This window comes from Kryptolebias marmoratus, linkage group LG1, assembly GCF_001649575.2.
Source record: "Kryptolebias marmoratus isolate JLee-2015 linkage group LG1, ASM164957v2, whole genome shotgun sequence".
NCBI classification, from domain to species: Eukaryota; Metazoa; Chordata; class Actinopteri; order Cyprinodontiformes; family Rivulidae; genus Kryptolebias; species Kryptolebias marmoratus.
Window position 1 is genome coordinate 31,920,780 of NC_051430.1, and position 21,804 is coordinate 31,942,583.

A 21,804-nucleotide genomic window follows, 5' to 3' on the forward strand; every position below is an offset into this window, starting at 1 on the left:
TTTTCTCCTCTGGCTGGCACGTGGTTCCCAGGTCTCCACATGGATCACTGCGGAGCTTCAAACTCTGAACAGGAGGCAGAACCATCCAGGTCCAAACTGAAACTCGTGGTCCGGGACCACAGCACAATCTGGATCTTTGTTAGTAAAAAGGAAAAAAGTAAAGTTTTTTTTCTTTTTACCACCTTTTTAATTAGAGAAACTCTGCTGCTCATCAGTTCTGGTTCTGCCGTCCTGTTGGGGGTTCGGATGGGTGGGTGGGCGGTAGGACTCTTCCTCCTCCTCCTCCTCCGTCAGTCCATGCGCTGGGGCTCGTGCAGAGTGACGTCACACAGGGTGGTCCTGCTCTTTATTAGGCCGGGGAGCAGAGATCCAGGTTTCAGCTGGGAGGCGGAGCGGGACCTCCGAACTTCAGCAGAACTTTCGGGCCGACCCTCGCCTCGCTCCTGGTTCCATCGAACTTTGTCCAAAGCCAGAACCTCCTCGTCCTCTCGGAGCTCTGACTGGTCCTCTGAAAGTTTAGAACTTTCCTTTCGGGACCATCTGAGGCTCGTGATGGCTCTCGTGGCCCTGGTTCTGCTCCTGGGATCAGTTTGGACCTCAGCTGAGAAGGTAAGACTTCCTGTTTTTCCTCCATAAAGTTGTATGAAGTGAACGCAGCTGTTTCCCATCGCCTGCAAGGCTGTAAACACGCGCACGCGCGTCCTCTGCGCGCGACATGTTCAGCCTCCTGTCACACACAGACAGCCGAGCTTCAGTAAAGTTCTGCAGAACTTCTCGGTCTGACTGGACTCCGGACTGCCTTCAGCCTTTAACCGGTTTTTATCCTCCTCTCTTCCAGGCTGCTGCAGGAGCACACACACACAGTGAGTCCTCAACACACACACACACACACACACACACACACACGTGTCAGAAGTGCTTAAAGGGTTTTGTTCTGCAGGACAGAGAATCCTGAACATCTGTTCTCCATTCAGAGGTGAAGGAATCAGAGTTCTGCAGGTTCTCAGGTATCTTCTGGCAGGATTCACATGGGAACCTTACAGTTTGGTTATTGTTCAGCCCTACAATCAGATTGACAAGTATGTAAAACAATAAGATGGATCAGTGGTTAGAGCCGTCATCTCACAGGATGAAGGTCGCAGGTTCGCCACCCGGCCTTTCTGGGTTCTCTCCATTTCCTCCCACAGACCAAAAACAAATTGGGTTTATTGGTAAATCTGAAGGTGTGAGAATAGCTGTTTGTCTGTCTGTGTCCCTGTGATGAACTGGACAACTGTCCAGGTGTCCCCCACCTGTCCAGGAGTCCCCCACCTCATAGAAGAGAAGCACCAGCTCCCAGAAAAATGGAAGGATGTTGGTTTGTGATGCAAGCCCTTCTAATGAGCCAACAACAGAACAAACATGTTATCAGAGTCTGCCGTTAGTCATCCTGGATCATCCCAGCACCCCCCTGATGGTTCATGACCCGGGTTCCTTTAGAGATTCAGAGATGCTGCTCAGAAAAACCAAACCTTTCAGACTCTAAAGATGGAAGAGCTGAAAGCAGCTTTAGAGTTTTGCTACGTGTCCTTTCGGATTAAATAGGTTAACAGTTTTACTGGAAAACTAATTTAAAGAATCTAAAACTATAACCTGCAGCTGAGCAACATATGTTGTACCCCACTGAGATATTTAACCTTGAAAATCCCAGCTTTAAACTCAGATTTACTACTTTTAAACCCTAATTTAAAAAAAAATATATAACCAAACCTGAAAGTCTGAATCAGTCTGTGAAAAGCAGGAGTGAGAACCTGTGATGGAGAGATTTCTCCTCAGTTTCCTCACAGCTGATTTTCCCGTTTGCTCAATGAAACAATAAAAAGTTTAAAAACACAAGAATGAATTCAAAGCAGATTTAGCTGCTGTTGAGTTTTTCATCCTTTAAAGATTTCGTCACAGCAGTTTTATTGCTCTAATTTAGGAATGCTTTACTGCTGAAATGACTTCATTTCTTCACATGTTGCGCAAGCTTCTGGGACAGGAAAATATCCCAGATGTTTGTGAAAGAGGAAAGTTGGAATGATGTAACAATGATGCAGCCTTAAAAGAACCACACTCATGTCTGCAGTTTGCTTCAGCTGTGGCGGAAACGTTTCTTTATTTAACCGTTACTTTCCGATGAAGCTTCTTTCAAACCTCAGACTTTTGTTTCTGTAATGCAGGTTTTCTTAAAGTGTCCCGGCTGTGACTTTCCTCAGACGTGTAATTTGTTTCACCATCGACACCTGTTTAACAAAACCTCTAAGATAATGACAAGGTTTTAGTATTCAGTGACTGTTTCCAGCTAGATCTTTAGGTACTGCAGGAGAAACGAGCTGAGGCTGGATGGAAACTTCTTTTCCACTCAGTTTGGTGTTTGAAAGAAGTTGGTCTCAGATCAGCCGGTGAACAAGATGAAGATCCATAAACCCACCTGTTCACTCCTTTTCTGCTGCTGTTTGGTAATTGGGTCTTCGAAAAAAGTCCACAAATGTTTGACAGATTGTGGAGCTACAAACCGATCTAAAAAAGTCTAACTGGGCTTTAGAAAACCATTCCAACCTGCTGGGTTTTCTGAAGAACTTTAGAGAACTTTCAGCTTTGATTAAATCCCTTTTTCTTCAGGTTTTACTGTAAATTTGTTGGATGCAGTAAACGTCTCTACGTAGCAGAAAAACAGAAGGAGAATCTGTTGGTCTCATTCTGTACCTGTCTTTAAAGCGGCAGGTGACGTAAAAACCACTGGAAAGCTCAAACCTTCAGTTTTAGTCCAAATTTCTGAGAGACTGATGACAGCAGGCGTAAAAACAGGAAGTGGTTCTGTTAGTCCTGTTCAGCTCCTGTGCCCTTTTTGTGTTCGGCATTGAGGGAGAAAACTCCTGATATCAAAACGTTTGTCTTGTCCTACAGATCAGCTGCGGACCCGTCTGAAGGAGTACGGTCTGGTCACGCCCTTCAGCACTGACGCCCACGGACGCTTCCTGTCCCACCTGCTGTCAGCCACTCACAAGCAGCGGGTCAGGAGGGAGGTGTTTCCTTCTGCTCAATCGGACCAGAACATTTTCTTCAACATCTCCGCCTTTGGGAAAGAGTTCCATCTCCGTCTGCGGCCCAACACCCGGCTGGTGGCGCCCGGGGCAGTGGTGGAGTGGCATGACGAGGTCCGAGGGTCTGGGAACTTCAGTGGGAATAGTTCCAGTCTGGGAACCAACTGGGCCGATGGGACTGAGAAGATCCTGCACCGAGAGCTGCTGAAGACTGATTGCACCTTTATTGGGGACATTACAGACGTCCCCGGGGCCTCGGTTGCCATCAACAACTGTGATGGACTGGTAAGTGTTCCTCAGAACCCCCCACCCCCTGAAGCTAACGTCCAAAGCCTTCTGAAGTAGTCTTAGACGTCAGGAACTCTTGAGTTCAGCCTTTCTTTTCGTCAGCGTTTTTATGGCACATTGTTTTACTCAAGACCTCGTTTTAACGGGTCACTGCTCAACTATTCCTCCTCCCAACATAAACATCCCTTCCCTTTATGCTCCTTCCTGGCCCACCTCGTAAAACACTTGACTGATAATTAGGGAATGACTCAGGACCAAGTCTCTTCAGGTGGGGGTAGGGGGTTGGCCAAGAATCTGCGTCTCAAACCCAAATTCCCAGCTGAGTCTAGAAAAAAGGGCAAATGATGTTTTCAGTGTCTGATAGAGATGTGGGAAAACAAACTGCAACTGAACCGACCAGATTCATTAGCAGTATAACGGTATGGCTAGGCCATGGTTCGGCTGGTACCTGGGTATCAGGACCACAATTCGGCTGGTATCAGGGCCACGGTTTGGCTGGTACCTGATTATCAGGGCCACGGTTTGGCTGGTACCTGGGCATCAGGGCCACGGTTTGGCTGGTACCTGGGCATCAGGGCCACGGTTTGACTGGTACCTGGGTATCAGGGCCACGGTTTGGCTGGTACCTGGGCATCAGGGCCACGGTTTGGCTGGTACCTGATTATCAGGGCCACGGTTTGGCTGGTACCTGATTATCAGGGCCACGGTTTGGCTGGTACCTGGGTATCAGGGCCACGGTTTGGTATCAGTGACCATAAACTATAATCATTACTTGAGTCATTAGCAACAAACTGAGCTGTAGCTACTAAAACTTAAAAAACCTGCAACGTTTAATCATCAGCTTCAGTGTTTCTGATGTGAAGAAGCGTGCATGATGTTAAAATCATCTAACAGCCATGACCTTTACATTTCCCTCTGAGCCGCACAATATAACCTTTTTATTTGAGCCTCGGGAAGCAGCTCGTCTCCTGGATTTCTGTCTCCTCTTCCTACAGAGTGGCAGGACATCATTCTGAAAACCACTCGGTTATTTTCCTTCTCCATACATCATCTTTATTTCACAACCTAAAGTTGAGGAAAAAACAGAATCGTTTATTCCGTTTCTGTTAAAACTCATTTGCTTATTTTTCTGAAATCAGTCTTTGGACATGTATGACAGCTGTTCCAACACGAACACACCTGATCAGAACCCAATAAGGTTCTGATTCAGATTCAGGCCCAGTCTCCAGACCTGAACCCAACTGAAAACCTCTGGAATGTGATGAAGAGGAGGAGGAGGATGATGCTGATTGGATTTTAGCTCCAGGAGGACAAAACGTCTCCAAACAGAGAGGCTGGCGTTAAAAATCAGGAACTTCTGCTCACTTCCTGAGGTCAAACAGTCCGAGTGTCATATTTAAAACGGGATTAAACCTGGTTTTCTTTGCACTATTTGAGGTGTGAAAATACTTCAGCTTTACAATAAATAAAGAAAACAAACGTTGAATTTATTCAAATATGGACTTCAAAATAGTAAAATCTGGAAAGATTTTTTATTTTACAGTAGTCTCTTTGTTCCAGAGAGGAATAATGTAAGCATAAAAATGCTTCTGTTTTAGGTGTTTCCATTATTAAATTTATACAAATAATAATTCAAACAGTTTAATGCTGTTTTTATCCTTTTAATAAGTCTGATTAGTTTAAAAGTCTTCAGGTAATTTTATTTGGTTTTATTACTGTAGTGGTTGACAGCTAATCAGAAGTTTTCAGTTTGTTGTGTTTGGAGGAAATAATCCCATACTTCAGAAGTATGATAAGACTGATGATTCACGTTTGATTCTGGTTGTTTATCTGCTTTACTGCAGAATAAGAGTCTGTTTTTTTTTTGCTCGCAGAGTAGAAGTGTAACTTCTGCATGAAGTTTTCAGGCTGAATGCAGAACTGCCAGGATCAAACAGTCAGTAAATCAGTGGTTTCTGACTGAAAAGCTTGTTGTTGAGGAGCAGTTTGTCTTTGATCTCAGGTGGCAGCCTCCTCCTGCATCAGGTGTGTGTTTTACTGTCTGTTAATTATAGTCGGGCTGCTGTCTGGAAGGCTTTTCTGCAGCAGCAGGCGGTGCAGCAGCTTAATGCTTATCAGGCAGATACTTCCCTGGCTCCAGCAGCACTGAGGGGGCCAGGGGAGGGGCTTTATGTTGCAAGCATGTCAGTGAAACAAGATTAAACTCTGTAGTTTCTCACACGTCTGACTTTTTCCTTCTTTAAAATGATGCATTTATGTATGAGATGGTCCGCAGACTGCCTGTTTAAATTTGATCATTTAAGAAAACCTGAACTACGTCTTTCTCTTTGAAATGATGAGCCGGAACAATTTCTGTACGAGCGCTTTCAGGTCTTTATTAGACTGACAGGAGGTCCTCTAAAAGCACTGGACCAGTGAGACCAACTCCTTTCTTTCAGCTGCTGACTGAAACTGATGAATAAGAGACATCGTTTATTTCCAGGTGTTAACATCTGGATTGGATCAGATACAATAGATTAACGTTGAAGCAAATGCACTCTGCTGCAAGAACCACAGAGAGAGTAAATTGTTTTTAGGATACTTTTGCAAAAGGAGAAGTCACTCGAGCAACGACCTTTTGGGTCAAACTCCAGTGAGTTCTCCTTTTGCAAAAGTATCCTAAAAACAATTTACTCTCTCTCTGTGTGGTTCTTTGGTTAGGTTGGGTAACTTAGAAAATCCCCAACAAAAGTGAATAAAACTCAATATTTAGTTGTAAATCCTGCAAGCCTGAAACCCACGGACATTGTCAAACTTTAACATTATTCTTCTGGGCTGCTTTTCCAGGCTTTCAGCCTCTTTCAGTTGTTTGTTTTATTGGGGGTGGGGCTGGTTAGTCTCCTCTTTAGCAGCTCTATAGGGGTAAAGTCTAGAGGTGGACTGGGTCATTTACCTGTAGAACGTTCTTTAGTCCTTCTATCACTTTGGTACCGGTCCATCTTCGACTCTTCAATCCAGAAAACTTTGGCCCAGAACCTCAGAGGCTTGTCTCTGTACTTTTTTTTTTTTTTTTTTTTTGTCAAATTCCAGTCTGGCCTTCCTGTTTTTCTTGCTGTTAAGTGGTTTGCATCTTGTGGTGGAGCCTTCTGTGAAAGGTAGACGATGATCCTGTCACTCCTGCCCTCTGAAGCTCGGTGCTGATGTCACTAACACATGTTTTGGGGGTTTTCTTCAAAGATTTTGTGATGTTTCTGTTGTCAACTGCTGATGTGTTTCTTGTTCTTCCTGCTTGACATTTGTTACTGAATCCACCAGAGGTTTCCTTCTTCTTCGGGACGTTTCAAATGATTGGACTGGTTATATTCGATGGTTGTGCAATGGTTCTGATTGATTTCATGTTGGTTCCACATCCATAGACTATAAATGTAGTCTGCACAGGCAGAACCCAAATCTGAAACAGAGGAGACGTTCAGAACTATTTATTGTTTGAATAATCAATGTAACAGGACACACCTGGGCAACAAAAAACCTGTCAGCCACAGGTTCCAATACTTCTGTTTCATTACAAATATTGCTACCTTCTAAGATGTGTCTGATCCAGATGTAAACACCTGGAAAAAAGCTGAAATGTTGCTGTCTCATCTCATATTTGATGTCAAAGCCAGATGTTTTCAGCTGGCAGCAGAAGGAAAGGAGGTGGTCTCACTGGTCCAATACCCTTACAGAGGAGTGGATTTGTTGGAGTATGTTTTTAAATGCACTCTGCTGCAAACTTCACAGTAAACATGAAATCCTACATCCAGCAGCTAAAAGGATGATGATGAATTGTTTTTCAGCTGATAGGGGTTGGACGTGTTCTGGTTTCCTGGTTCTGAATGGCTCACTTTCATTTTCTGTGTGTTTCTGTGACAGTTTGACACAGAGCGAGCTGGTTGCTTTTCCAATAGCTGCTTTCTAACACGCCGATGGGCTCTGAGAAAGAACCGAAACGGGAGGCCGGAGGGGTAAACACGGAGCTAGAACTGGCTGAAAGCCTTTTCTGAACCTCAGGGGACTCAGATTTATGTCATTCTTACAGGAACCATCAGAAACTCTTTCATATGTTCCAGTTTTCATGGCATCATCTTTACTGTTAAAAGTTGCAATGTGTCTGTCTGGCTTTAAAAAAATCATCAAGGTTCTTTTGTTCTTACAGCTTGGCTCAAATATCGATCAACAGTCTGAGTTCATGTTTCCCTTTAAGGCCTCTTCTGCTCATGGAAAACAAAGAAAGTTGGAGCTCAACTCACATATGAAGTGAAATACTTCTCTCTGCTTCAGAAATCTTTCTAAAAGCTAAAGTACTACTGTTTTACAAAGATTGATTAGAAAATCAAAGATCCAAAGCTTTTAGCTCCTTTTTGTAGTCTTCTTCATTTTATTCATGAAGAAATCAAAGAGCAGAAATCTGTCCTTCAGTAATACATTTTATCAGTTTGCTCTGGTTTTCATGGAAGGTTTTATAAAAATGCAAACTAAGAACAAAGTTTTTTCTTTTCTTTTTTGTTTAAAAAAAAGATGAGTCAGTCAGCAACCAGTTTGTGTAGAAAATGCATCAGCTAGAAAAGATGCTGGTGGCCTTAAGATGTCAGGAGTAAGTCTGATTCCCATCATCTCCTGGAAGTTCACGGGTTCTCAGAGGGTTGGTCAGTTCTCAGACTGTAGATGTTTTATTATGAAGTCATTAGCCTGAAAGGCAGGAAGCTTCTCATGTTGGCTGTATTTTTGGTCTGAAGAGATGCAGATATGACAAAAATAAATTATGAACTGATTAATTTCCTGGTAATAGTTTTGGATTGTTCTAAAAACACATGTGATGTGAGATCACATCTATGAGAAAAGGAAACATCAGTTATTATCTCTTGTTTAGATTTTATTGCATTTTTATGAACAATTCTGGTGGTTTGCTATAAAAACAGACACTAAAAGTTTACAGAAAAATTAACTTGAAGCCTTTCGCTAGAAAAAGAAAAATCCACAATGGTCACTAAAAATTTGAAATTGATAAAGGTAGTAATAAGAAAGAAATCTGATAATACGAAGGGTGACCAAAGAACCCAGACTATAAAAGTTCAGCTAAAGTTCTGATAAATAATACTAAGAAGGTAACTGGTGTAACTTTTGAACAAATGAAAAAAAAGTCACAGAAACTTGAAAAATAAAAAGGGAGGTGAAAAAACTTCCATTCAAGGTCAAAAGGTTAGGGTGAACTGAATGTGAGGCTGGATACTGAGAAGAAAAGATTTGATTGGCTGGATAAAAAGACTGAGCTGAAAAGGATGTGCAGGTTCTGATGGTGACAAAGGACAAGACCAGGATGTTCGATGGAATGAAGAGACTGAAGAAAAGGGACAGAGTACTTTTATGAGTTGATCAAGGACTGGATGTAGTACAGGTGGGGGCTGAAGACGTCCAGTGAATTACAGACAAACTGAGCTGATAAGAGGATAAAGAGTCAAACAGTGACAGAGGAGGAAGTTTAGAGATTTGGTAGAACTTTAAACTGCATGAGATCTTCTGTTTAGTCAGCGAAACTTGCATGCAGATTAATCTCCCTCCCCTCCCTCCTGAGAATCATTAGGGTCTTTGTTTGACTGACTCACAGAAGGACGTACTGGTGGGAATTCTTAGTCATCCAGGACAAAGCAAATCCAAAACAAGAGATATTTTCTCACATGAAGATATAAATGAAGAACATTTTGTGACTTTGCAAAGTTTTTTTTTTTATTGTTCATATGGAAACGGTGTTTTAGGAGCCCCAAAACTTTATCTTTCTAACCCAGGCTCCAGAGTGAGGAAACTCTTAACCTCCACTGTTGTTCTCGTGTGGACAGCCTGAACACAACCTTTAGAAAACGATGATGTCATAGACCCATCACCTGCCTCACCTTTGACCCCAAACGTGACAGATTACAGCTGGTGTTTGTGCTGCAGACGCCAGTAAAACCTTTGTATCCTGAATTAGTGCACTGAACAGACAGCCTTAAACGGAACAAAAAGCCTGAATTATTACACTAAATAATCTCAGGACAAAAAGGTTTTCATCCCTTTATTAAACTGTCAACAACACAAAGAACTCAAGTTACACAAAATACATCAAGTATACGTTTAAAAACATGGCAATAGTTTGAAAAGACCAACCCTTCCCTCGCTGGATGCTGTCCATCATGTCCTGGTGTTTGGACCGACCCGTCTCCCAGTCAACAGTGGTTTAATGAGACCCAAAGAAGTCCTCGTTGGTCTTCAGGCCCCAGGAAGGATCCTGTTTGTGCTCTTGTCTTCTGTCTTTTTCTTCTTGTCTTTAGTCTGCAGCATCTGCTCTTTGTTTCCTGTTTCTGGTGCGTTTTCAGCATCCCAGCGCCACCTACAGGCCTATTATATTTCCTGCAGCGTTTGGATTGGTTTCGTTGTTTCAGGCTCAGAAGGTAGGGTTGCTGGTTCAAACCCCTGCTCTGGCCGACACTTCACCTGCGCTCGGTGGCGCCGGTTTGATGGCGGCCTCACTTCTGTCCGTCTGTTCACCACCATCAGTGGATGAATGGGTGAATGACTGATTGTTGTGTGAAGCGCTTTGGGGTCCTTAGATAACGCTCTATACTAGTGCAAGCCATTTACCATTTTTTACCATTTCTGTGAGGATGGAAAAAGGTTACTGTTCCTGTGTGGGTGCAGCCTGTGCTTTCTTCCCATCTTGGTGTGATGACAAAAGTTTATAAGGAAGAATTATTACAGAAGAATTATTGTTTTTGTCATCAGACTGGTCCTCTGCTCCAAAGAATCAAACAGAGCTGACCTGATAACAGCTGCTGCGTTTCTGACTTCAGATATTAACCTTTCGCTTGTTAGTGTTTCCGGTAAACCTGACCACCTCCTAATGTTATCTGTCAGCCCAAACAATCTTCTCTGAACCCGGCTTTAGCAGCACATTTGGATCAAACCCCCACTCCGTTGTCACCTCAGCTTTTAGCAAGCCGTGCCTCTGAGGAAATGCTGCAGAGATTCATGCAGAGTGACAGAACGGGCCGATGAGATGGGCGAACGTTCAGCTAGGAGCTCCGTGCGTTCTGTGGTCCGAACCTCTGGCCTCAGAGACACAAGAGAGCATTCTTGATGTTCACAGATCCTGACAGGTCTGGAGCTGCCACAGAGGAGAAAAAAAGCAAACAAAATATCCTTTATGATTAGAAAGAGAAAGTGGACTGTAGCTGCACACAAGACTTTTATTCACTAATGGTTCTTAATGCTTGTTGCTGCAGAGGCTCAACCCCAGAGCTGTTTGGGTTTCTGGTTTGAGGGATGATCTGCAGAGCCAAGTTATTTCTCCTCCGCAGCTCCAGGCTCAGTTTACTGCTTTAATGTGTGTGTTGAAACAGTTTTAATCAGGCACGATGTAAACGTTTCAGACTCTCATTGAGAGCTTTTCACCCATAAGTTTTATTTTAAGACTCCTTCTGTCTCCTCAGCGCCGTCTGGAAATGTTTGCTCTGTTTGGCAGAGAAGCACAAAAAGGACTTCAATCAATTCTTTCATTCTCTCTTAAAGTAAATCTTTTTTTAAACCTTTATTTTGCTTTTTTGTAAAAACTCCTAAGACTGAAGCAGTGTTAAATATCCAGACATAAATGTGTTTGTTTCCTATGCCTTGAAAATATTTGTACTTTTCTCACTGCCTCTCAGAAATGCAGCTCATTTTCCCCAAAAGATGAAGGATTTTAGCAACCATCCGAAACTAAAGAGTGTGTTCTCTCCTCCTAAAGTTTCGCCGAAGGAACTCTGAATGAAGATGGCAGGTAATGATGACGAAGGTTTGCTCACATTTTTGAAAGCAAACACACCTTAGAACAACACCAGGGGTGAAAGGTGGCAGTGTCCCGGCTCGATGCGGACCTCCTTAAGAAGTTTAGACTGAAGGAGGCTGTTTCTGAAAAACTGGAGCCGTTCAGTGAATCCCATATGTTTTCTTTGGCAGCCGGACGCCGTCTGCCTGGCCGGCCTCGTGTTGGGATATTAAACTGTTGGAACATAGACCCCTTCGTCCCTTTTTTTTTTTTTTTTTTTTTTAAACTGTTGGGTTTCTGTACCAACGGGGCAGAGCTTCTGTCAGACACCTGCCATGATGATGGAGGACGGTGGGGACACATTTCAGACATTTATTTTTGAGTTTTCTGCATACAGAGCTTGGATGTTTAGTTGTTATCTGTATAAGACTGAAGAATTGTGATTATATGGTTATTTCCAAATAAACGTATGGTTATTTGTATGTACTAGTAGCAGCAGCAGCTAGCTGTGGCACTTCATGCAGGAGTTTCTGACAGTATAACCGGTTAAAGTGAAACTGTCTGCGGTGTAAATTTAAAACCAGACTGTTTCACAGCATTAAAACAGAAAGTTAAGAACATGATTTAATTGCTTTTATTTAAAAACAGAAAATAAATACTATTATTACCAAATAATATATCATATAATGAGTAAATTATTGATGTAATACCTAAAATATATATTTTTAGTTATTTTCATTGTAATTCACAAAGACTGACAGAATACATGTGTTGACAGTTTTGGTCTTGAACTCAGAACAAATTTTTAACCAATTTTTGATCAACTGTTGGATTTATAATAGTTTTTACAATCATATTTAAGAAGGAAGGCTACTTTTTAAAAATGTAATCACAAGTATTGAGATTGGTGTTAAATTTAAAATGAATCAGTCAGAAGGCTGTTGTAAATCTGTGATGTTTTTCGACAGATTTGAAAGGACATTATAGACATAATCCACCTTGAACAGCTTGTTTAATGACACTGAAGGCAGATACGAGCTGAAGTTTCCCCTTTAAGATACTTTTTTTATGTTTGGCTGACTCTTATCTTGTCTACCTTCAGAAACAAGTTTTCCTTCATCTCCACAAAATAAATTAAACTACAGTAGCAGTTAATTTTATTCCACCCTTGGCTTTTAAACACAACTGAACCACAGCTCAGAACAACGAGTTCGCTCATAATCTGGTTTTTAGGCCTCAGACAGTGACAGGAACAGTAGTTTTGACACCATGACTTTTTACAGTGTGGTGTACCTGTCCACGTCCTGTCAGAATTAAACTCCTCCTCCAAACTGAGGTTGTTCAAAAAGCTATCTGCAGCAGGTAAGATATTACCTGCTCAGAATATTTCCGCAGAGGGTCATGGGGAGCTGTGTCTTTGAGCAGCCTTGCTGTGAAACGTCCTCCTGTTGAGCTGCTGTTAGGAGAAGAAGAAGAAAAAAGAGGCAACATGACCGCTACAAGCTCTTATTCATTTTGTTTCATCACATATAAACACGCTGCATTTCTGAATAATTAGCTGCTGCTTTCAGCTCGTCCTGGCTTTAAATGATGAGAATTTGTGCGAAGCGTGTTTGAGTGTTATTCGTCAACACTGAGGAGGCGAGGAAAGGCTTTTTTTTGTAATGTTTATGCTTTAAAGATAGACAAGAATTTAATTCAGAGCAGTTTCTTATGTACTGGCTGTTTTTTTTTTTTTTTTTTTAAACTGGTGGGAGTTCAGCATGGTTTAAGCTGAGACAGAAAAAGAATTGGTGCTTTGTTCAAACCCAGTGCGCGTGTTTCTGTGAGATATTGATATTATGCTCTGGTGTGTTTTTATGTGTAGATGATTGAAAGCATTGCAGAAATTTAATGAGCTGCTTTTTCGGCTTCATCTCTTCATGGTAAGCGTAGATGAAAGCTTCTCATGTCTGTGGAGACCACAGATAATGACTGCACTGGTTAGAAAACCTCTAAAACTCCTTGAGCATTTTTAAAAAACTAACATTTTCAATCTGCTGTAAGCATCCTGATGTTTGGGGCTGCTTTCAGCCTCATTACTCCTGTGTAGCATTAATTTTTAAAAAGAGGGTGATATGTTATTTTATTTTTATCGGATATTTAGTATATCTGAACAGACTCTTTAATAGGTCTGTTTAAGTGAAAGTGGGTGGTTTTATTCTCAGCCCAATGGTGGAAGATTCATATCTGGAATATTTCCCTGTTTTTCATCTGATTCTGAAAAACATGGATCCTACAGTGAAACTCTCAGCGGGTCTTTGAAGGATCTTATGAGAGGCATCTGAGGCTTTTAATTTCCTCCAGGCTGAGGTACTGTCAGCATTCCAGCCATAAAAGACAAGAATAAGAAGAAACACTGCAAAGTGAACCCAATGCTACCAACAAATTTGAAGCTAGTAACACCTTAGCTATACCTGTAGGGACATAGTCCTAAATGACATCAAGAGACTAGACATTGAGACAAGAAAGATGCTAACAATGGCAAAGATGCAGCACTGAAAAGCAGATGTTGGAAGGAAGAGGCATGGTCCAACTGGAACTGACCTTCAAAACTACCATCATTGTGACAAACTGTGTCCTTCCTTAGAAAGGAAGGACTGAAACCAGCAGAGTACTGTACCAGTAAGACCAAGATGACCTCACCGATTCAGGTACCTTGACCTCATCGATACAGATAAGGTAACAATGAGAAAGGTGGGAAAGGAGGATTGTATGGGAAATGCTGTCAAAGGCTGCAGAAATGTCCAAAAGGATGAGTTGTGAGCTTATAGAAGATGGTAAATCAGCACAGAGTCCTATAGTGCATATAAGGAAATGTTAAATTGGTTTATTTGGAGTCTAACTGCTCTTCAGCCTGATCTTGTTTGCTGACCTGCAGAAAACTGCAGCTGTAAGATAAATGCAAACGATAAGTAGAGATGGAAATACCTGTGGGAGACGTATTTATAAAAAAACAAAACACAAATGTACATTTTTGAACATTATCTTTAATAATCTTTTTTTACACTGTTTGAGCTACATCTGACTGAATGTGTTTTTTTTTTTTATGTAGTTTAAAGCAGATTACACAGATTTTCATTTATTTCTGTCTGACTCCAGCGCAGTCCTGTTATTCTGCAGGAAAAGCTGCTCAACACTACAAGGAAGACGTGTCAAAGATCGCTGCTTCCTTCCTACCTCAGATTCAGATCTGGTTTTCTTTTCCAAGAGAACATTTATTCACATACAGATGTTACAAATACATCTGACCTACGCACGAAAATTGTCAAATTTACTTTCTTTAAAGGGATGCTAGTTTCATTTTCTTGTTTTTGCTGGTGAACCATGCACATGAGTTTTTTTTTCTTGCTGTTCTTCGTATTTTAGCAACACAATAACTATTGCTTCTCATTGGTCATTGAATCATTAAATGTGTTTTTTTTTTTTTTTTTTTGACCAATGAGTGATTTTCTGTTTGGATCAAAGGAGAAATGTAACAAACAGCTGGCAGAAAAGAAGAAAAACTAATTCTTATAGTAACCGGTTTTATTATTGTCTTTAGATTTGCACTGACCTAAACATTTGGACTAAAGTGTTTTTCTTGATTTTTCTAACTGTCTTAAGTTTAAATTTTAAGAAGATTTCATATTTTAAGATCCATTTGTTGTAGTTTTTCCTCAGTTCTAATCAGAGAAGATGTTATGTGACAGGTGTCAGAGCTGCTGACGGTTAATGGTTTGACAGAAAACTCAAAGTGTTGACAAACGTTTGATCAGTTTCATCTAATTTTAGCCCAAAGCATTCCCTCTGGTGAGAAATGATGCTAAATGACAGACGGCCAACTAAAATAATCCATGTTATACAATGTGCACATACAACCATCATGATGTGTTGCTAAAAGAAACCTGCTTCCTGGAGCCTATCTTCAGCAGGAAGTGGTGTTTTGTTCTTTCCTCCTTTTTGAATTAGTAAAATAATGTTTGGATGCCAGAAATGTTCCTGTCAGACTTTCAGTCTTTATAAGAGAAAAAATAAATATTTAGTCAGCATGTTTAATAATCCAAACAATAAGTTCAAACTGCAGCCCAGCCAGAGTTTACAGAAATGGCAGTAAAAGAGGAGGGGAGTCCGTTTATTGTTGCAAACCACCATCTGTGCACCATAATAATAAAAAAAAAGTCACTGAGAGATGAAAATAGGTGTAGGATTGAAAGTTGAAACAGTGAAGCTGAACCGTCTGATCCTGACGTGGAACAAATTCCTCCCAGGTTCCATCTAAGACCCCCGACCTTCTTCAGGTGTACAGATATTTAAACAGACAAAACTGTTCAATAAAATCATTTTGCTTTTATTCCTTTGGATGCTACAAGTCCTTGAGGATGATGAGAATAGTTTTGTTGTTGTTGAAACAGCCCAGTAGAGCAAAGAGCAGGGCAGCTCCTTCTTGTTTGCTCTGGTGATGGACAGACTAACAGATGAGGACAGGCAGTCCCCGTGGACTATGATGTCTGCAGAGGACATCAGGATCTGTGGGGAGAACAGAGAACAGGTGGGAGAGAACCTGGAGAGGTGGAGGGATGAAGACAGAGTACCTGTGTGTGAATGAGAGGGAGGCAGGTGGAACAGTGAGGCTACGAGGTCAGAGGTCACAAAGGTGCAGGACTTCCTCTGTCCAGGAGGACAGGGACTGAGAGTCCAGGTAGGATGAAGTGGATGGAGAAAAGTTTCAGGAGGGATTTGTGACAAAAAGGTGGCGTCAAAGGTCAAAGGAAAGGTTTACAGACAGTGGTGAGAGCAGCCATGTTGTTTGGTTTGGAGACAGAACAGGAAGTGTCAGAGCTGAAGATGTTGAGGTTCTCCTTGGGAGGGACGAGGATGGACAGGATTAGGAATGAGGTCATCAGAGGTCCAGCACAGGTTGAAGAACTGGGAGATAAAGACTGAGACAGTTTGGACATGTGTAGAGGAGGGACAGAAGGATGTTGGGGACAAAGAGAACAGATATGGATGCAGTTAGAGAGGACATGGAGGACAGAGGACACAGAGGACAGGGTTAGATGGAGGAGGAGGACTCGCTGTGGAGACCCCTGAAAAGAGAACAGCCAATAGAAGAAGAAGGTGATGACTGCGGCTCCAAAGAAAGGCTCATGTTGCACTGTGATTGACAGCTTGTTAGCCAATTGGAATGGTGCAGAGGCGGGACTTCTGTGTTGAGGATACTGACTGGCAACTGCAGTCTTGTTTTGTTTTGATTGTTTTCCTGGTTCCTTGTTCTCTTAATCCTTGTGGTTCAGTTTCAGTTTTCAGTGAGCTGGTTTATTCTGTTTCTTTGAGAAACCTCAGAGAGGCTGGGTGGAGCTGCAGTTGGAAGTTTCCATGTCGGTTGTTGACTGTTGACCTTTTCACTGATGGCTGAAACAGTTCTGGCTCAACCATATTCAAGCGTTGTCCATTTTTTTATTCATGCTGATGACGTGAACCACGAGTACAGAAACACCCGGGCTGAGAAGCAGATGGAGTGCAGGTGTGAACGGGCAGCAGAAAGCAGGAATGACTGATAGACAACAGTGATAAAAGCAGAAATTTACCAGAAAACATGCTGAACACAAGAAAACAAAATTTACAAAACAGATTCCTTCTATATTATGACTAACATCATGGTTTTATTATAGTTAGCATTCTGGAATTACATTTTGACTTATTCTGAAGGCCTTATTGTGAAATCAATTAAAGACATGATCTGATCACAGAAAATCTCAGGATGGTTGAGCCTTGACTTTATGTTGTCTTGAAGACACTTTTCTCAGTCTGCAGGCATGACTCCGGCTTTAACACATCCATTGGATTTGATGAGCCGTGAGTTTAGTTTGTACGTTAATTTAGTGAAAAGTGTGTCCCTTTTTGTTTCCAACATAAACACCAGACATGTCTGTCTCTTTATTGCAGCAAATCTGATGGTTGCAGGTAGTTATCACTTCCCAATTTAGTTCCAGGGTTGCCACTAATGATGTGGAGCTTTGTGATCTCCACCAGCGGTTGTTGGGTAACCAGGTGATAATTACAGACAGATGGAAAGTTGCAGCAAAACCCGTGTCATACACACATACCATAATACACTCGTAGCAGGTCCCTAGAAACATGGTAAACATGCATTTTCTCCTGAATTAATTGCTGGAAATGAAATTAGCATATCTTCCTTTTCATTGTCCTGGATTTTATGCACACAGGTCTGTTTAAGTTTTCACAAAGGACAAGATGAGACCAAGAGAAAAGTAAATTTCACCCGAGGTTTTCCTGGGAAGTGCCATCTCATTAAATCCTCTGCATATTTTTACATCTTAATACGGAAAGCGATTTTCACAGCTTAATGCAGTAGTTATCTCTGATATAATCAGCATAACGGTGTTTTTAATCGAAGCTAAAGGGTGATTACTGCAGGTCATGAAAAGGTTTTTTTTTTTTCATTATCCCTCTTGGGCTAAATGAAGCTCAAGTGTTTTCTCTCAGTACTGAAGCATATTCCTTAGCTGTGGGATTGCTATGGTTCTCACCAGATTCTGTGTTTCAGGCTGGGATGATCCGCACCGACTCGGATGAGTACTTCATTGAACCGCTGGAGAAAGGCACCCAGGAGCTGGAGGACCAGGGCAGGGTCCACGTGGTTTACCGCAGGTCAGCTGTGCTGCAGACCCTCACCGACGTCTCTGTGGACTACCAGGACTTCCAAGGTAGGCTGGTTAACCTGCAGAGGATCATAAATACTGAGCCTTGATCTCATTCTGCTGCTTTATGTTCTGCTTTAGACAGATTCGAAACTGTTGTGAGGCAAAAAACACTCAGATCTATGAGACCTTTTTACATGGTTTTAATTTCTGGGGATGCTGTCCCATTCTGCCTGTAGAGGATTCTAGCTGTTCAGCAGTCCTGGATGGGAGCAGATGTTCTAAAACCTAGAGATGCTTTTCTTTTCTAGATGTGTGTTTCTGGATGGTGTTCACATCTGGCTTCTTCTTTGCCTGATAGAGCTTTAAGCTGCATTTGTGGACGGCACGGTGAACTGTGTTTACAGACAACTGTTTTTCTTTCTGTCTTTCAGTTTTCTTGTTGAACTTTAGGCCACATGTGTTCTCAGATATAAAAGCTGTATCTTCAAGCATTAATAAAGTCACCACAGAGGTGGGAATAGTTCCTGAAACGGGTCGCCCTGGAACCAAAGTTTAACCCATTTTCATGCAGTAGGAATCTGAGTAAATAGTTCTTGACATATTTTCTTTGTTTTTTCTTTTTTTTTAAGGCAGCTGACCAATTTTTATCGGCCAATATTGGCCAAGTAAAAAAAACAAAAAAAAACTGTCAATCAGCCATTCCTGTATATACTTAAAAGGTCTGGTAATCTCTGAAGTGATGCTCCAATTATTTATCAGTAGTTAGTTACCATTTTAACGTGGCATCAGTCAGAGAGCATGGAGTTTGGAGAAAAAGACAAGTCTTCAACCAGGCTAGGCTAATGGCTAGCCAAAGGAGGCCTGATTTTAATCATGTTTCAGGCTTATAAAACAACATGCTGGTGTGAAAGAAGGCTACATTAGCTAAAATTAAAGCTCTGTACTTTAGCAGGACCCCTTTTGTTTGGTTTGTTTGCTGAGGAGCTGCTGAAGGTGTCAGGGTTGGATTTACTTTGGCTGTTTGTAAACTACCTTCTCCCTGTCCATCCTCTTCCCTCCCAAGGAGAACCTCAGCATCTTCAGCTCTGACACTTCCTGTTCTGTCTCCAAACTTCACAGGATTTCTGATTGTTTGAAATGTGTTGAGCTGAGTTGGCGCCAGCAGACAGGAAGTAAAACCATAAAAAAAGCAAGTTTATTTAAGCAGATTTATTTGGTCTGAAGATATGAAGTACATCTTGGCAGGAGAACATGAGAACTGACTGGGTCTCATTAGCCTGAGAGGACAGTTTGGAGTAAAGTGTTGTTATGTTAATTAATAAAGCAGCAGACACAGAGCAGCTTATTTCTCTGCTGAATAAACACAAAACCTTCCTCTTCCTCCCCATCACACCCACTAATCAGATCAGTTTGAAGGCAGGTGTGTCATTTTTTAATTTAATTCAGACTGGAGTTGGTTTCCTTTTAGTTTGTCTCATTTGTCTCCACAGACAGGTATGGTTTTAACTCCAGAGTGGTTCTGTTCTCTGTCCTTGTGTCCATCCTCTGATTCCTCTGATCTCTAGAAGAAAAAGCTCTCAGACTGAATGGAAGTCTGGTTTTCTGAGCAACTGTTTGCTCCAGAGGCAAACGCAGTGTTCTGAGAAAAGTTCTGTCTGCTGATGGCAGAGAGATGGAGGAACTGGGCTGTTAGCTGAATGTTTTGACAGGAGATGAATCGGGTCGGGTCAGTACTGAGTATAACTGAAGCCTCAGCAGTTACACATCTGACACTAAATGATGCAAACAGTGAAGGTCTTTTGCACATCAAGTCCATATTTTTGTGTATTTTGTCTTTTTCAGTCCATATGTCTGTCCCAGAGACTTTGTGTGATCCACTGTGACGTGTCTCAGCAGTTACAGGGAGGAAGAGTTTGGACTTCTTTATCTGACGTTCTGTAGAACCTTTGCAGTGTGACGTCATGTTCCCACGCCGTGCTGTCGCCATATGACAGAGAGAGTCCCTGTGACTGACAGGGAACCTGTCCGGGTGTCCCTGTGACTGACTGGTGACCTGTCAGGGTGTCCCTGTGACTGACTGGGGACCTGTCAGGGTGTCCCTGTGGGGGACTGGGGACCTGTCAGGGTGTCCCTGTGGGGGACTGGGGACCTGTCAGGGTGTCCCTGTGACTGACTGGGGACCTGTCAGGGTGTCCCTGTGACTGACTGGGGACCTGTCAGGTGTCCCTGTGGGGGACTGGGGACCTGTCAGGGTGTCCCTGTGGAGGACTGGAGCTCTGTCCGGGTGTCCCTGTGGGGGACTGGGGATCTATCCGGGAGTCCCTGTGGGGGACAGGGGACCTGTCCAGGGTGTCTCTGGCAGCAGTTGTCCTGTGTGCCTGCATGGAAGAAGACGATGGATGGATGTTTGTGTCCTGAAGCTGTGGAGCCAGGGGACGTTTTCTGCTCTGACTCATGTCCTCACGTCTATGGACCCTGATGGGATCTTTCCATCTGAATCCTGCTGATAATTAGCAGCTGCAGCAGAAGCCAAGAATCTGGGGTGAGACTGGAAAAGATCTCGAGAGCGTTGAGCAACATTTAGAATGAAAAAGGGCTAAAAACCCGTCTCCTGCTTGGGAATCATCCAGAGTCTGTTCTTTCTGTCCCGTCTGCCTGCAGCCAGATGTTTCAGAGTCCAACCTGAACCCTGTCCTTCACAGAGACATTCCTGTTCAGAGGAAAACAAAGACACAGATAAAGGATTCTGGAGTGGTGCAACACTTTGTTTTTCAGCAGCTGACCCAAAGGTGACTAGTGGAAATTCCTCCCATCAGAGTAACGACTCTGTGCTCATGTTGGTTGAAGTGTTTTCACCTCAGGGATTTCACCACCTGACTTCCCATTTGTTACAAAACAGATGTTTTAAATGTTGAAAGTTCAAACTTTATTGTTTAAATAGAACAAAAATGAGAGGATGTTGATGTTGTGGAGGATAATGAAGAATTGTTGTTTGGTTGAGAGACACTGATGAAATAAATCAAAGACCGAATTGTTTCTTTTCATATATTTAGGACATTCTTGCTCAAACATGTTAAAGACGGGGTTTAGGTTCTGTTCACAAAAAGAGACAAAATAAAGATATAAATCAGAGTAATAAAATAAAACCTACAAATTATTTCCCACTAGTTCAGATCTGATCAAGCTGAGGGGGGACTTTATATTTCAGATGTTATTTATTTTTCTAAATGAATAATTTGAGACCTGTGAAAACCAGGGTCTAAGACTGGCCCTCAGCTAGACCCAGGTTTTTCATTTTGGCCCTTCATATATGTGAGTTTGACAGCCTTGCTTTAGGGCTGCTGTCCTGGGAGTTAAGTTTTTCTGCTCCAACACACCTGATTCAACTGGTTTAATCACCTCCTCACCAAATCATCAGGTTCTCCAGGAGCTCGGCAACAAGTCCTCCATTTAAAGCAGGTGTTTTAAAGAAAGAACACGTCTAAAACATGCAGGAGAGCAGTTGTGGACTAAAGCAATAACAATCAGTAAAATAATCACACATTAATGATGAATCTGCTGATAAGCTATAAATCTGGACTTTAAATTATGAACTAGTCTAATTAGATCTCAATTATGGTCTGGCTACTGGGAAGTATTCTGGATTACAGAGGGACCTGCAGCCTGCCAGCTGTGAGGAAGCTGAGCGTGTTACACAGTGTTACGCGTTTCTCCAGTGTTTCTCCCACTTTTCTCCCGTGTTTCTCAAGTTTTTCACGTGTTTCTCCAAGAATTTCATCCATCCATCCATCCTCTTCCTCTTATCCGGGGTCGGGTCGCGGGGGTAGCAGCCTAAGCAGGGAGACCTAGACTTCCCTCTCCTCAGCCACTTGGGCCAGCTCCTCCGGGGGAATCCCAAGGCGTTCCCAGGCCAGCCGAGAGACATAGTCCCTCCAGCGTGTCCTGGGTCTTCCTCTGGGCCTCCTCCCGG

General features: G+C 42.3%; 1 protein-coding gene across 4 annotated transcripts in view; it reads left to right on the forward strand.

The window, feature by feature from the left end:
* The first annotated feature begins 282 nt into the window (after positions 1 to 282).
* Positions 283 to 21,804, forward strand: part of adamts3 (ADAM metallopeptidase with thrombospondin type 1 motif, 3) — a 102,468-nt gene continuing 80,946 nt past the window's right edge. For all 4 annotated transcript variants that reach the window (XM_025008066.2, XM_017426341.3, XM_037974903.1 and 1 more), the window contains exons 1-4: positions 283 to 609; positions 839 to 863; positions 2,929 to 3,350; positions 17,738 to 17,897. In XM_025008066.2, coding sequence (XP_024863834.2) covers positions 298 to 609; positions 839 to 863; positions 2,929 to 3,350; positions 17,738 to 17,897 — 919 coding nt within the window. In that variant the 5' untranslated portion in view covers positions 283 to 297. The remainder of the gene's footprint in view (positions 610 to 838; positions 864 to 2,928; positions 3,351 to 17,737; positions 17,898 to 21,804) is intronic.